The 16,384-nt window shown below is 36.8% G+C and overlaps 1 protein-coding gene across 1 annotated transcript in view; it reads right to left on the minus strand.

The window, feature by feature from the left end:
• Positions 1 to 9,765, minus strand: part of LOC131065640 (uncharacterized) — a 61,349-nt gene extending 51,584 nt beyond the window's left edge. Inside the window, exons 1-3 of the mRNA XM_058000208.2 lie at positions 9,370 to 9,765; positions 8,485 to 8,554; positions 6,889 to 6,944 (exon numbers count right to left, since the gene is read on the minus strand). Of these exons, the coding sequence (XP_057856191.2) occupies positions 6,889 to 6,944; positions 8,485 to 8,554; positions 9,370 to 9,659 (416 nt within the window). The 5' untranslated portion in view covers positions 9,660 to 9,765. The remainder of the gene's footprint in view (positions 1 to 6,888; positions 6,945 to 8,484; positions 8,555 to 9,369) is intronic.
• Positions 9,766 to 16,384: the final 6,619 nt, after the last annotated feature.

Genomic DNA, 16,384 nt, shown 5'->3' on the forward strand with positions numbered 1-16,384 from the left:
GGTGGAGCAAGTGACACATGTCACTTCATCAAATATTGTTTATCTTACCTAACCTCTTCTCTCATTGGTCGGAATTCAATGATGGGCATGTGTCCTAAAATGTAATTTTATCATTGGTCAAGCATTAAATATTATGTAAGGGATGTAACAAACCCTAACTAGGGTTTCTATCTTTCAATTTTGGCAATTGATGTGGATTTGATCCTATCCATTCAATTGTATTGAGAGCACTATATAAGGCTCCACTCTGTCATTTGTAAAGGTTAATAGACATTAGGTAGCAAGCAGTTGGCTAAAGTAGAGCAGGAGGAGAAGGCAGAAATTGTTGCCAAGCTTGTAAATAAACATCCTTTTCGTGGAATTCGTGATGGATAGTGCTGTTTCTTCTACAGATTGCATGGTTTCTTGTTGTATCCTCATGTTAGATGAAGTTCATTGATTGTGATGGAGTAATGTATGGATGTTGATGATTCCTTGGTTCATACTATTTGTGGTTGAATGATTTTCAATTACAGTGCATAGTTAGCCTGAACATCAAGATGTGCTAAGTTCAATTATGGATATGTTTATTCAAGTTGAGCTAGTGTATCGGGTATTTGGATGAACGTTCATGAAATGAAAACCTTTCATTTACCTTGGAAGATTGCATCGGTTTTGTCTAGTTGTTGGCAACATGGTGAAGCAAAGCTTGGTTTGAGGAATGTGTCCATCCAGGCATGATCGAGTGCTATCATTTATTGTAGGATTAGATTAGCTTTCTAAACCCTTAATCTCTTTTGTCTTTTTTTTCCATGTTCTAGCCACATTCAAGCAAGAGTTCATGCAAAACGTAAGTCACCCTTGTGATTCCAGCAAATATCACATTAACCATTGAGCTTATCCAAACATCAAGACCTAATGTTTGGAACCTTGGAGTCACCTCAAGTGATTACTTAGTTCAGAATTCAAGGAGATTTTGTTCAAGAGAGCATAAGATACCTTGGTATTTTATTGTGTATGAAGTGCATAAAAACACATCAACATTATGGATGCTAGATATATATCCTTGTATGGTATCCAATTTTCCTTGCACATGTTTCATATCCTCCTTCATCTTGTTGGTTTCATTCCTTATCTCTTCCATGGATATGGTATCCATCTCCTTATCTGATGAATCACCTATGTAGGAATTCTTGCCCCTACCTCTAGTTTGTAGGGTAGCCATATAATGTAAAATCTTTTTTTCTATTTACAAAAACTTGATTGTATGATTTAAGAATTTTTTCAGCTCCAAAACTAAAATTTCAAAGAATATGCCCCTAATAATTTTATCCAATAAAATGTATTAAAATCTAAAATATTCAATAAATTGCAGCCTATAGAGTGAATTTATGAAAAACCTTAAAATTGCAATAACTTACTAAAACAACACTCCAAATTCCTCCACACAAGGACTATAAAAGGATCAATGTGACCTTGTTCAACCCTAATTTAGGAAAAACATCATTGATTTGCAGCCTTGGTAGTGAATTTTGTAGAAACCCTAATTCAGCACTAATTCCTTGAATTATGCTAGAATTGAACTCAAATCTATACTATAACAGCTTTAGTATGGCCTTGAAACTTTTTAAAATCAATAAAAATTTTGCCAAAATGGGAGAGATATGTACTTCCCAAATGACCTCCAAAATCAAAAAAGAAAAAGGAAAAATTGCCTTGTTTCTTGCTTTTGCAATGCCAAGATCACACTGCTCTAATACCACTTGTAACAAAGAAGAATATAATATGAAATATGCTACAATTACTTGACAATAATAAGCCACTTTGAGGGGGCAAACCTCCAAAAATCCCCAAGAAAAACACAATTCACAAAATAATGATAATATACAAACTACTATCTCCTATATATACCCTACCTATGCCTTGGATGTCACCCAAGATAACTTAGATACTTAAACATAACACCTAAGACAACCTAATTATATAAAAAAAAATATAACAAAAATTGTATAACTTAATTAAGAGTTAAGGTAGCCACAAACTGACTACTCATAACCCTATGCACACTATAGGATTAAGGGTGTAGCAGTAGCACAAGATTGATTTGGTTCCAAGATTCCCTCTTGTCGAGAACCCTTTATACTACAAATTTGTTTAAAAAAATAATGAAGCTATGAGGTAAATTTGAGAGATGTTTAAACAAATAAAGATCAATGCCAAGTCTTCTCCATGTAGCAACCCAATTGTCATTGTGTTGAAGAAAGATAGCACATTGCACCTTTGCATTGACTATCATGCGCTCAGCAAATCACAATAAAAAATAGGTGTCCTTTGCCACACATCAATGGCATCAATAACCTTCTGGACCAGCTTTGCAGTGCACAATACTTACCAAGATTGCCCTCAAGTCAAGATATCACCAAGTACTAATTCATTCTAAAGATATTTGGTTGGCAACATTCAAAACCAAGGAGGGATTGTATAAATGGATCGTTATGCCTTTCAATCTAAACAGTGTGCTAATCACATTCATGCATCTAACGAATGACATTCTACTCTCCTTCTCCAATTTCTTTGTGATCGTCTACTTGGATGACATACACATCTTTAGCAAGACATGGAAGAAACATGTGGGACACATCCCTCAAATCCTAGACAATGTGTTCCAACACAAGTTGTGGGTCAATTTCAATGAGCATACCTTTGGCATAGTGTAAATCTAGTATTTTGGCAACCAACATCCATTAAAGTGAATAATCAGCACAACCATATGAGCATCCAGAACCTTGTGCACACCTTGGAAGCATTCTACATTAGTGTGCATGACTTAGTGACACACATTGTTAGCATCCAAACTTCAACAGCATCACACGTGCCCTACCTACAAGTCATTGTGTAGTGGTGTGCCCTATGCACAAGTCATTGTGTTGTCACGTGCCTAGACACACGATTCTATGTATCTTCACATGTTACCTAGCAAGCATCACACAATCAGCAGTTACCATCTGGGAATTCAATTGCAAGTTGGCAGGTAACCATTTGTACATATAGATATTCAATCCTTTAGGAGGAAGGTTGAATATATTGATGAACACAAATGGACCACTGAGAGGGGGGGTGAATCAATGGTAATTAAAAACTTGAACTATCTAACTAATCAAATCTTTACATTAACATAAATCAAAAGACTATGAGAAGAGACATTAAACTCATTTGCACACACACACAAGGAAAACACATAATACTAGAGATAAGAGGAAAACCCACGGTGGGAAAAAACCTCGGTGAGAAATGTTGTTGGAGTCTACTGCTCCAATCCAGCCTCAAAAGTAAAAATTTGATTACACATTTATGGGCACCAACCCAAAGGAGCACCAACCCCTGAAGTTTATAGGCACCAACCCCTGATCTGAGCACCTACTCAGATGATTACAACAAATAAATAATAAGATATTGTCTATGCACCTGGTTACAATTGACGTATTGTACCACATTGATTATCTTCTGCTCATGAGATTGGCTTGACTCTTTTATGCTCTCTGATCTTAAGCTTCAATCTCAGCTCTCTGCTCTCTGATCTCTATCTTCTTTTGTTTCTACAAACAGCTCTCTCTTTTCTGATCTAATCACTCATCCTTCTCTCCTTCTCGCAATATATATGACCCACTATGTTATCTGCCTCAACTCTGCACTTTCTAGTCGCCAATCTCTGCACTCCACCTTTGTACTTTTCACGATCTCTGCAACTATCTTTTCTATCAATCGTGCAACACTACTGCTTACACTAATTCTTGCAAATCACCACCTCTTTCTTTCAGTTCAATGTCCTCCTCATAATCATTGTTAGCTCGTCTCAGCTACCTTATCCACCACTCTCAAATCACATCAAGACTACACTCTTTTGTTCATATCTGTACCTTATCACAGCTGTCCAAACTTATCAATTGCTTCTCATTCGGTCATCTTATTTTCCCTCCAAAAATCATTCTAGAAGATCATAGCTGCATATTGATCAAATCTAATTTCTCGGTCCATAGTTGCCAGCATTAAGTGCGTTCTTTGTCTTCCAATAATTCTCTGTATTGCTATTCTTAGCAATCTGTCTGCCTGTCATATTTGATATCCTTCCAAATGATCTTCTTGAGACGCACACCTGTCTGCATTCATCAACCTCCTGCTTTGATTGCATCCATAATTGCCTCGTTTGAATGCACAAACTATGTAGCCATGTGTCTTCATATTCATCGTCTAAATCACTTGGTTGACCCCGGTCATCTACTTCATGAATCATCTTCCTTATTGACATGCGTTGGAGGCATTAAAAACTTCTCACTCGACGTCTAAAAACACTTGGTCAATGTCGGTCAGCTGCCACGTGTGCCTTTGTGTCTATCGGCATGCAAACGTGGCATCAAAAATTTCATACATGTCTTTAGGTCAACCACAGTCAACCATTTGCATGGACAATTCATCTATCAGGCTGAATACGTGACATCAAAATCCCTTCATCTGGTCAAAGCCGACCTATGGTCAATCTGCCACGTGGTCCGATCAACCATCGGCAACCATTTTCTCTACATAAATGCATCTGCGGGATGGCGGGAAGCCACACTTCTCTCTACTCCTTATTGCCTCGCAATGTCATCTTCCTTATGTTTACTTTGGTGCAAGATAGTGGGAATTACCTCTTCCTTCACCCTGCAAGACCATCTTACTTGGTGCGGGACAGCGGGAGCCTTGTTCTTCTTCGTTTTATCTTACCCCGAAGTGCTTCTAGCCTTCGGTCTTTGACGTCGCGGGATAGTAGGCTCCATCTCTCCCTTCACCTTGTGTTACCCCACAACATCAGCATTCACCCATTTTACATGGTGCGAGATAGCGGGATACACTGTTCTCTTTGTTCTCACTTACCCTGTTTGACCATCGCATTTCGCAATGCCATGTTGCGGGATGGCAAGGAACATTGTTTCCCTTTTGACTTTTCTGTCCCACACTGGTTTCACTTTGGCCTTCTTACCCTTGCAGGATGGCGGGAGATGCTACATGCCTTGCTTCTGTGTTACCCCCCACATTGCTTTTCTTTCAATCTTCCCTTGCGCAGGATAGTGGGGGCAACCTCTTACTTCGTTCTTTGTTTCCCCGCACTTTGGCTTTCTACGGTGCGGGATGGCGGGGAGTCCAATCACTTCATTTTATGTTACCCCGCAAGGTCACATTTCTTCAACCATTCTAGCCGCGGGATGCCTTTATCTCAGCCTTTTGTGTTACCCTGCATGGTAACCACTCTTCCAACCTTTATGCTGAGGGGGAAAAAACTTGTCGTGTTATTGACATCCCATGTCACCTTTCATGGATAGCGATAACCTGTGTGTTATGTGCATCTCCAACATGCGTGTTATGCACTTCTCCTGTCTCCTGCCGCAGTGATCTTTGGTTAACGCGGAGAGTTGACCACGAGATAACGATAACAATAACACGGTGTGTTATGCGCATATCGATGCAGCAGAGTGCGACTAACACGACATGTTAGTCAAACTACAACCATATTTTTTCTAATTCAAATCAACTCGTCCAATGCATTCACCACACTATGAGTCATGTCACCCTTGTCCAATGTGAGTCCCAATGACGCACTTCATGCTTTCCTTTTGTCTGTAACTGTTTGACTAACACAATGTGTTATACATTTGTACAACTGCACATTTTCTAAGTCAGACATGTTTGCTCAATGCCTGTAGAACTTCATGACATGTTTCTTCTCTATCCAATTGCAGTTCCAAATAGCTGACCAAAATTGGCTTCTTTATCTTTTTTGTGACCATTGACTCCATGCATATTCAACTTGCGCAAATATACAATGAAATCTGCTCACTTCTGCCAACCTAATCTTCCTCTGGGGCACATATCATGCTGCACCATCTCCTGTCTCCTACATCATCTTATCTGCAACCTGTAACATAGCCCTGTTGATATCAATGGCAACACAGTGATCTCTTTTGCAACTTCATCAAATCAGCCTGCACACACACATGTTGACATCAATGACAACTTGAATGCCAACATATATGTACAGTTGAAGTCAAACCAATTTGATATGTTCACCCCTTTCCAGCCAAATTATTTTTTATTCCTAGCCTTTTTCTCTGTAACATCCAATTGTACCCTATTTATTTCTGCTTTGAATAGAAGTGGTAGATAAAAGGCCTTTGTTGTCTTTTCGATTATGTGTTAGATTACTTGTATTTCTTGTAATCAGCTGCATAATCTATAAATCCATCCTTACACTTACATTGGTTTGTCCTTTCACCCACCTGGGATCTGAATCACTCCTCCTTGAACTTGGATATGGCTGAGTTGGGACTTCCTAAGAGGGCTTAGTTTTGTTATATATAGCTGAGTATGGATTACCTAAAGAAATTATATTTTTGTTAAATATTCTGGTTTGTTTAGAACCTCTTTCTAGAAAGTAATATAGGTTTTTCTTTGATAGTTCCCAAAAAAAATTCATCAGTTTTATTCTTCTTTGCTTATAGGTATGCCATATAGAATTCAATATCTTGGATTCCAGGACTTTCAATTATAATAGCAGGTTAAAAACACAATATTTTGCAAATAAAACCAAGTAAGCTCCCCTGATTTATTGTGTGTTGTGTGCATTAATTTGCAAATTGAATGACAAGTAAAACATGCTTATATCTTATCTCCAGAGGAGGTATTCACAGTCTACTATGTTTGGCCTTCAAGTCGTCCTTCTTATTTACTGTCATTGTATGGTAAATACAGACAGCAAAAGTTATGCATATTACCATTATTTTTAATCAGAATTATGCATAGAAAGCAGATTGACTAAAAGCAATAGAAAACACTCTGAGCACTGCAAAACTTTAAATCAAGTTAAGAGATACATACTCTAAGTTCCGTCTCCGAATGGTAGATTCCTCCCCACCACCCAAGAGAAGCTCTCTCTGCAGTTATATTTCTATTGTAAGATGCCTAATTTTCTAAAAAATTTAAAAGAAAGAGAAAAAGAATAAAAGATTATGAAAGCAAATTTGTGTTCTGAACTAAACTACATAGAGAAATCATAGATGCACAACAAATGAAGCTTGAAGTAAATATGTATTATGAATTTCACTCAACAATTGCTAACTGCCAAGAAGTATTTGAAATGGGGTTAATCCACCTCAAAAGTAATTGAAAACAACGCTCGTAGTTATGATCTCAAACAAGTTGCTAGGAGACATGATAAGATTCCATAATATTGAATTTAACAACCATGTTAAAAAGTCCATGACTATGTGGACAATATGAAAAAGAATAAAAAACCAAGCGCAAATAATTGCAAATGGTTACTAGGAAAAAAAAATTAAAAAAGGCATTGCAAGGAAAACTGGTGATGTAAGGAAATAACATTACTTTGATAAAAACTTATTAAATGACAGTAAACATTATTATAATGGGTAGAAACTGTTGAAAATAATGTCATTAACCATCACAGACCTTAAAGATGGCATTGAAGACTCCTAGAAACTTTTGAAAACTGATTTACGGCATCAAATTTTTCTGAAAAATCCTGAAGAAAGACAGGAAACTAGACACTCCCTGACTACTTCTAAAATTTGATGAGACAAATATTTTTGAACCCCAGAAACCACCCTATTTGAAATCTACTTTGAGACTAAAATTAGATGCCCATCAAACAGGGCTTCTAAGATAACACAATATTCTAAGTTTGATAGTACCCCTCTTAGGCTTAGAAAGAAAATGAACAAGGGCGTTTTCCAACAAGCAATTAAAATAAAACAACACTCCTACCATATTGGAATGATGATTGCATGGAGTTATGAGAGAATTGGATAGCACACAATTCAATGTGTGTATGCTTGTATTTATTATTGAATGGGGAAGTTACAGTGGTGTTTATTAATAACAATTAAGTTGCTTTTTAGACATAATTGGTGAGAGATTATTGCATCATTAACATACACAATATATCACAAAGTGTGCATACCATGTCTGTGTAGTGTGTACATACTACAAATTGTAGTCCAACATTCTGTTATACCTAATGTACGACAACTGCATACCAGAATCATAAAATAATTGGAAAAGACTCTACAAACATTGCATACATTAAAAAATAGGGCAAAAAAACGAAATAGAAAGGATCTGGATCAAGGTTTCCAAGCCAGTATGGTAATAAGATAATGTCAAGGAAGCTATCCTGGGAAACATAGATTAAGCAATTTTCTACTGTAAATGTTCCCCTTTTAACCATGGAAGGTGCAATACCAAGGAGTATTATTTTGTCAAAAGCAAACAGAACTTGTTGCCTGGTATTGACAGTTAAGGTATGTGGCCACCTTTGGTGTATGCAATCTGTTACTCAATTGACACAATTTTTATGGATTTGAAATTGTAACTGCCATAAAAGCCTTATCAATTCACCACCTCCGCACAACATTTTCAACATTAGTAGGTCTCAAATAGTCACTTATTTCCTACCTCTTCCTGAGCAGCTTTCTGAATATTTGCCTTGGCCTTTAAATTTGCATTCCTTAATTTCAACTGTAGGCTGCAAATTATTAATAAATATCCAAATCAAAAACACAAGAAGCAAATACCCTAACAAAAGAAATAAAAATGATTTTGTGCGCTTGTAAAAAGACTAACCCAAGTTTAAATCCCCACACCACAATAAGATGGCCCATAACTTTAAGGACATGTTCCAGAGCTTGTGAATTGTAAAATTATGGGTTGGTATATAGTGAATTATTTAAATTTGGCTAAATCGGGCTACACTCCTAACTGTGCAGCTTAGTTTTAAACCCTACACAAAAGTATGGCTGCCCACAAACACAGCCCGGTATAAATGATCTTATTCAAACCACAGAAAATAAAGATATTGCTCAAATAAATATAAACAAGATAAATTCATAGTCATTTGGAATAGGATAAAGAGGTAAATCAATGAGAATTTTACATCCAAGCTACAAGTTCAAGTCTCCAAAAGACAAGTCAATATGTTATAGCTAGTAATATACATCATACCTCAATTGATAATAGGGGGAAATTTGATACCTATCTGATATGGCATCTAAACCTGGACATCTGTCCTGATGCAGTTAGAAGGGGCAATTTGCAAAGAATAATATATCTTACAATAAGTCTGGTGTGTTTCTTTCATTCCTTTTGAATGGTGAAACCCAAGGTTCGAACACACACCACCCAGTTTTCAGCGCATCTAAATTCCTAAGCTGGCTACTCATGAATTTGAAGCAGAAGATAGTAGTCTATCCCAGGGAATAGATAGCACTCAATTATCATTAATCCCACCCCAAAAAATTACCGAACGAATAAGAACTAAATTTAAAAATTAGAATGGCCTACCTCTGATACTCATCCTTCCACGCTTGCAAAGTATTTTGGCAGGAATCGATCTGGTGATCGGTGGGCTGCTGTTGAGCAAGAAGATCCAACTGCAATTGTGCTGATCGCAGTGCGGATAAACAATCCTGCGCAGCTGCATTGAGTCTGGGCAGATTGTTGGCTTCCACGGTGCCTCCTGAAGTGCCACAGGTGTCGATCAGTTGCACATGGCGAACAACTTCTGTGAAATTGTGTGTCGATTCTTTCAAAACTTGTTCTACTGCAGCTACCACATCCTCCTCTTCCTCCATTCTTATTATAGTGGAGCAGCAAAATGCAAAAATATTGAGCTAAGAATATGTGGCGAGAAACTAAAACTAACCCAGAGTATTTTCCCTTTTTAGGCCCGATCTTTCAATCCCTCCGGGTAAGAACCCCTTTTCTTTTTTGTTGTTTATTTTTTATTATTTATTACGAGACGCCATTAAGTAATATTATTGTAATAATATTGCTTAATTAGTTCTTGAAGCTAGAATTGTTTTGCTTTTCAAAGAAAAAAAAAAATTAATATTATTAATTTTTAAATTGGTAATGTTTCATTATGGAAAATTGATGGTCATTGAGATGTGATTGTGGTATCAATAAGGATCATGAATTTAATTTAGAATGCATCAATAGTTTTTTGTCAAAATTGTTGCTTATTTTGTTTTAACCTATAATTATAACATATTATTTCTCATGAAAAAAATTTTGAGGAGAGTGTTGGTAAATGGATGCAATGTTCAAAAAGTCATGTGGGAGTGTTGAGTGTCATATACATAGATGTTACCAAATTACTAGTAGTAGTACTCACACATTTCCTTTGCATGTCCTTCAAAGTCACAGTTAAAGCACAAAACATCTTTAATTATTGATTTGCAAGACATTTGTTGGTATCCCTTTCTTTCATTGGGCTTCTAAAATACTTAGCCTTTGTTTCAATTGCAATCTTGGTACTTCTTCAATTGTTTTGGGTTAGAAAATTCAAAATTTCATAGATATCAATGCATGAGAATATTATGGTGTCCTGGTAGCAACAAGAGAACATACAAATGTTTAAGGCCTCCTCAAGTTGGGTTCTCTTTGCAAAGCCTCATTTGTCATGTGTTATTTTCTCTGTCTTACAATTGAAACAATATCATTTCTAAAAATGTCGAAAGGTTCTAGTTTTGGTATTGTTACTAGGTCTAGGAACCTTGTCACCTTTGCACATTTAGCCAACTTTGATGAAGCATTGTCAAATTTCTCATGTTGATTAGGGAGCGTATTTGAAGCTCATGAAGATTTCAAATTGATTATTAATCTTGCAAGCTCATTTTAACTCTGGGAGCTTCAAAAGGTTTTGGAATCTTGTCTTGTGTTTCTCGTCATTGCAACAATGAGTTTTCTTGCCTTTTTTAGATTATAGAAATCTCTCAAGTTGCATAACTTGGGATTTTTATACTATGCAAAAGGTATAGAATTTGAGTTTATTGTTGTGCCTCTAATGTATTCTTGGAGAGTTGAGGCAAAAACTTCAATAGTATGAATTTTCTCTTAAGAATTCTAGTTTGAGCATCTATTTATTTTTATCTTTGAAGAGACTCATTATTATGTTCCTAGGGCATTATGAAATAAATGAGATGTTGCACCAACTACATATCAATGGGCATCCCTAGCTTATAACTAGATTATTGTATTGATTGTTTAATTAAAAACAATCAAGTAGACAATTTGATTATGTTAAGTATTATTGAAATAATCATGTTGACAACTAACTATGAATTGTGACAAAAATCATTGACATTAGAGTATGGTTGAGGAAAAGGTTTTAGCCGATGGAGGTAACTTGTTATGATGGAAATAACACACACACACATGGATTCGTGTAGTTAGATTGAAAGTGTGTGAAAAAGATTAGGTATTTGGATTTCAATATTCACATAATCAAGAGAGATCATACCAACATTGGGCCATGAGTCAAACTTTGCACAAGAAGGTGCTACTTGGTTGACATGAAGCAGTTTTCCTGCATTATATCAATAGACACAAACTAAATGGGAATTGGCATGAGAATGCAAATAATATTTTTTTATTTTGATCAATATTACAAAAAAATGTTAAATAAATAACATTAAATTTTACTATTAATATTAAAAGTAAATTAAAAAATTAATATTGTTATCTTTTAATTATTGTATTGTTGATGTTATTACTTTCTTGAAGAAAAATGAAAAGTCTAAAATTGTTGTCATGGTGTAACAATTTTTTTGTTAAACACTTATAGATGTTGAGAGGGGGAGTTGAATCAACATATATTAAAACTTAACCAATTTATTCATTCATTTACCATTTACTCCAATTACCACATGTCTAGAAGAAAAGAACTAACAAAAAAAGAGTAATCACACATGAATACCAAGATTTTATGTGGAAAACCCAATGAGGGAAAAACCACAGTGAGAACTCTCCCACTATATGAAAACAGGTTACAAAGTCTTAGGCTCAAGGCCAAGGAAGCTCATTGCTCCTGATTTTGACTTGCAAGATTAAGACGCACAACCTTAGGGCAAGATACAATGGACTTGCAAACATTGAATATCACTTCTTTGAGACAAGATACAATAGATCTAAATACAATGAATCAATATTGTTGAACCGCAGAGAAACACGTCCTCTAAAATGTTGATTATAGTTCATTGTTGTTACGCATCTGAAATTGATTTCATCACTACTCTACTACACTTGCAAACCTTCACGCTTATAAGATACACCATGTAGTGTCATAAATTGCATCTAGTGCAATTTTGCACTATGTGAGCACTTTCGCTTTATGCCAATTGGAGAACTTTTGAATCTTTTCGTATGCTTGTTTGCAAGACTTTCCTAGTCAGCCTTTTCCTTGACCTTTTCCCAACTCCATTGATTGTTTGACTCACTGACACCAGCACGTTGTGGAGACGTTTGCGCCTCCACGCTAGCATCCCACTAATCTACAGACTAAAGGTGGTCATTTGAGTAGTACACCTATGATTGGCTGAATTTGTAATGCCTTTGTTCACGCACATTGACGCCATTTACATGCCTAGGTTGTTTATCTTTCTTGAGAAGCTTCATTTTGACTCTCTAGAATCTACACCTTGACTCTGTGATTTTAAAAGAAGATTTGGCGATCCTCTTGGATCTCAAAAATGCATTTATGCTTCAAACTCTCATTGTCTTCATTCTTTGAGGAGGATTTGGTTCTTCTTCTTCTCCAGCCAACAATCTCCTCGCTTTGGGTGTGGAAGAGGAGTCTTCTTCCTCACGTATTTCTTATTTCATCTCCATAGCATATTTATCATTGTATTTATTTCAAAGCTTTCTTTTATCATTTGTTCATCTATTTATCTTGGTTGTCCATGGAGGTGAAAACACCAAAGTGGGGATATGACTATGGCAGACCTCTAAAACACGACCCAAACATTCCATCATTGTTCGCCTTATGTCAGGTTATCGAAGTGAGATTGGGAGCTAGTTGGAGGCTTCAATCTTGGACCAATTGTGAAACATCCTTCTTCTCTTTCTCTTCTTTTATATTCAACATTACACTTGTTTTCATTATTTGCCACTCTTTCATATAGCTTAGAAGTCTATTTGATATATGTGTATTGTTTTGTACTTTTTGTGTGTATCTTTGTATTCTGTTTATACAAAACATTAGTATGTCGCACTGTCATCTTCAACCCATGCATGCATCCTCAGACAAAGACAGTGCAGAGGTTACGAAAGAGTCTTCATGACCTATCCTTTCACATTCAACAAACCTTCTATCCAGTAAACTCCATTATAGGTTTGGGTAGTCAACTAGTTTGTATGTCCTGGCTCACCAAAGCGCCAGTTTAGTAAGGTGGAGTAGGCTTATTTTCTCCTTTGGGATTTCATCACCTTGAGGGTGCCAAATTCCTTTTCCATATTTTGGTGAACTCAATGTGAAATATTTGAGTGTTGTTCCATTGTGTGTGTGTATTCTATTTGCTTTAGAATTTATTTTTAGTAAAAAGAACTTAGTCTTTTGAAACTTTCCCTAAATCAAACAACATGATACTTTGTGTTAAAACCCCTTTATTGCACACTCGCAGTGTGGTAAAAGTGTTTTAAAGATTGTCTATTGAGCTTTACAACCCAGATTGCCACTAGGGTTGTTGTGAGGAGGACTTCCAGATAGAGTATCCCTCATAATCATTATGATCCCACTCAACCTAGTTCAATGTTTACAAAAATGCTAGATCTGAACAATCTCTTTGCTTCTCATCCCCCTAAGAGTGTTATGATTTGGGGCTCTTCTACAATAGGATCACAAAATACTACCCCTGTAAATAGTCCCTCGGGATCTCCTCTTGCTGACGACCATGATTTCACAGTCACTATCCAATATGACCAAATTCAATCATTAGAGGAGAACCTAGGAAACTTCAAAGGGTTCTTGAATCAAGGAAATGTTCTCTCCCTAGCCAAAAATATGGTAAATGCCTTAATGGATATGCTAATTTCAGGTAGCAGAGGCCTAGAGATGTTGAGGGCATTATCCTTAATTGTTAAGAGTCATGTGCCCCTTGTAGATGCTCCCTCTCAGAATAGTCAACTCTTTGATATTAATTATCTTATCAATGTTGACATGCCTGGAGTGATGATACACATGGTTGACACTGAACCTACAATTGATCCCTAAATTCATAGTTTCAATGCCTCTAGCATTACCTTGGGTTACATTGGTATGTCCAATAGCTCTACAATCTCTTCTGCCACAATTCACACTGCTTCCACTGGTGTTGGTGTTGGGGTTGGTACTACCCTTGGTGGTGGTGTTGGACCTCATGTTAGTGATTGTGGAGGTGGTGGTCACAACGCTCATACATCCATTTCTATGCATGTCACACCTCCACCCCCTATACCTGCTAATCCCATTTTAAACGCCATATCATAGTTAATCAGATAGTTACAACAATAACTCACAAATATTGCATATGCCTCTGGTCAATCTTCACTACCTTATTATTATTGCAAGATCCCACTTGACTTGAGTATGCTCAATACCATCCTTCCCTAGGGGGTTGAAGCATTGAAGTTTGATCAATTTAATGGAGAAGGGGATTCTAGTGTGCATATATATTCCTTTATGACCATGTGTAGTGACTATCATAGTTTGTATTTCATTTTTCTTAAACTATTCTCTCGTTCCCTTAAGGGAACCACGTTAGAATGGTATAGCACCTTGTCAGATCATTCAATCCGAACATTTGATCAACTCGTGGATTTGTTCCTCAAACGGTTTCAAGCAAACATTGGTAGTAGGGTCACCATAGCTAACCTTGTTCATTGTAAGCAAAACCCGAATGAGAGGATCACTTATTTCGTTTCTCAAAACCAATATATATCTACCAGAATTCCCTTTGCCATGCCAAATAGCAACCTCCAAAGGATGTTCATCGATAATCTGCAACCGACATTTAGAGAAAAGTTGTCTCTTAACCAATATTAGTTTTTTGCTAATTTGTGTTCTTCACTCACTGACTACCAACATATGATGATTTAGTTTAAAGAATCCACTGTGAACTCTCGTGCTAGCACCTTTGGAGGTATGTATTCCATGGAAGAGTCTAGAAGGAACAAAGTTGTGGCTAATGTTGTTACTGTACCTCGAGCAACTAAGAGATCTACACACGAATCATAGTGAAATAAAGTCTTTACAAAGTAAAATGACTCTTATTTGAGCATAATGCAAAGATTGTTAAAACATAACTTGATAATCCTTCCTGTGGTCAGACCTTTGGCCAACAACAAACCATACCCTCAGTGGTATGATGGTTCAAAATTCTATTAGTTTTATCATGTGCCTGGACATGACACTGAGCATTGCATTCTTCTTAGACATCTTTGTCCAAGACAACATATATAGTGGAGCTATTCGGGTTTGTGAGAGGAAACATAAATCTAATAAGTCTATTAACAAGGCAAATAGTGAGTTGCAAATATATATGGATCCTTTTCCACCTCATTCATCTAACTTTGTTTCTGCATCATCTTTGGGTTTGGAATCAAGCACATGCCCCTGTGTTAATATGGTCACTATTACTCCAATCTCGTCTCCTAGCCAAAGGGCACAAACCATTGATATATCTTTCACCCCTCTGGATGCCCCTTATTGTGGAGAGCCTACTACTCTATATATCCTTGCGAAGTTAAATGATCATACTATTACAAGTGTGATGGTTGATCCCTCATATAGATTTGATGTTATTATGGAGGATGCCTTGTTATTATTCAGATCTCTTTTGGGTTAAACTAGGTATCCCTTGGTTGATTGCCATGGATGTGATCCCCTCAGTGATTCATAAGTTCTTAAAGTTTCCTCATGAGGACTTGGTACATGTTGTCTAGGATACTGGATATCAACCATTGGTAGCCCATGGGGATTTTTCGTTGGATCACTTTTTTCCTACTTCGGTTGGGCCTATGCTTCCCCATGGTGATTTAATGTATAGAGCTTACTATAAATATAAGATGGGGGAGTTGGCTCTAAGACAATTCAACCTAGGTATTTTTTGCCTCTTCCTGCATCAGTCTCTGCTATGCCTTCTCTATCTTCTCCTGTATTGTAGCAGGACATGTCTTTTGTCCCTTCTTCATCGAGGGTTGGGAATAGAACTACTCCTCGTGGTAGACCTCCTCACCCACTTAGGACTAGGTAGCCCATGGCAATGTCTTTTGTCCCCATGACTACTTCTAATGCATACAAGGGAAAAACACTTGTGTTATCAAAGTTCGTAGCTCCCGCCCATGCTTTGAGCTCTCAATCCTAGCTGACATACCTCACCTTGCTTGATATGTTAAAGGCAAGTGTTCACCTCATGCTCACTCATCACCATTGGCTCCTACATCACAGATTCTGACATCAATTAGGTTCCTTGGTATAAAGTGAGGCACCTTGGTGAGTTTATCAATCACCACCATATGGAATTATGTCTATATGGTATTA

The sequence above is a fragment of the Cryptomeria japonica genome, chromosome 3, assembly GCF_030272615.1.
Source record: "Cryptomeria japonica chromosome 3, Sugi_1.0, whole genome shotgun sequence".
Taxonomy (NCBI): Eukaryota; Viridiplantae; Streptophyta; class Pinopsida; order Cupressales; family Cupressaceae; genus Cryptomeria; species Cryptomeria japonica.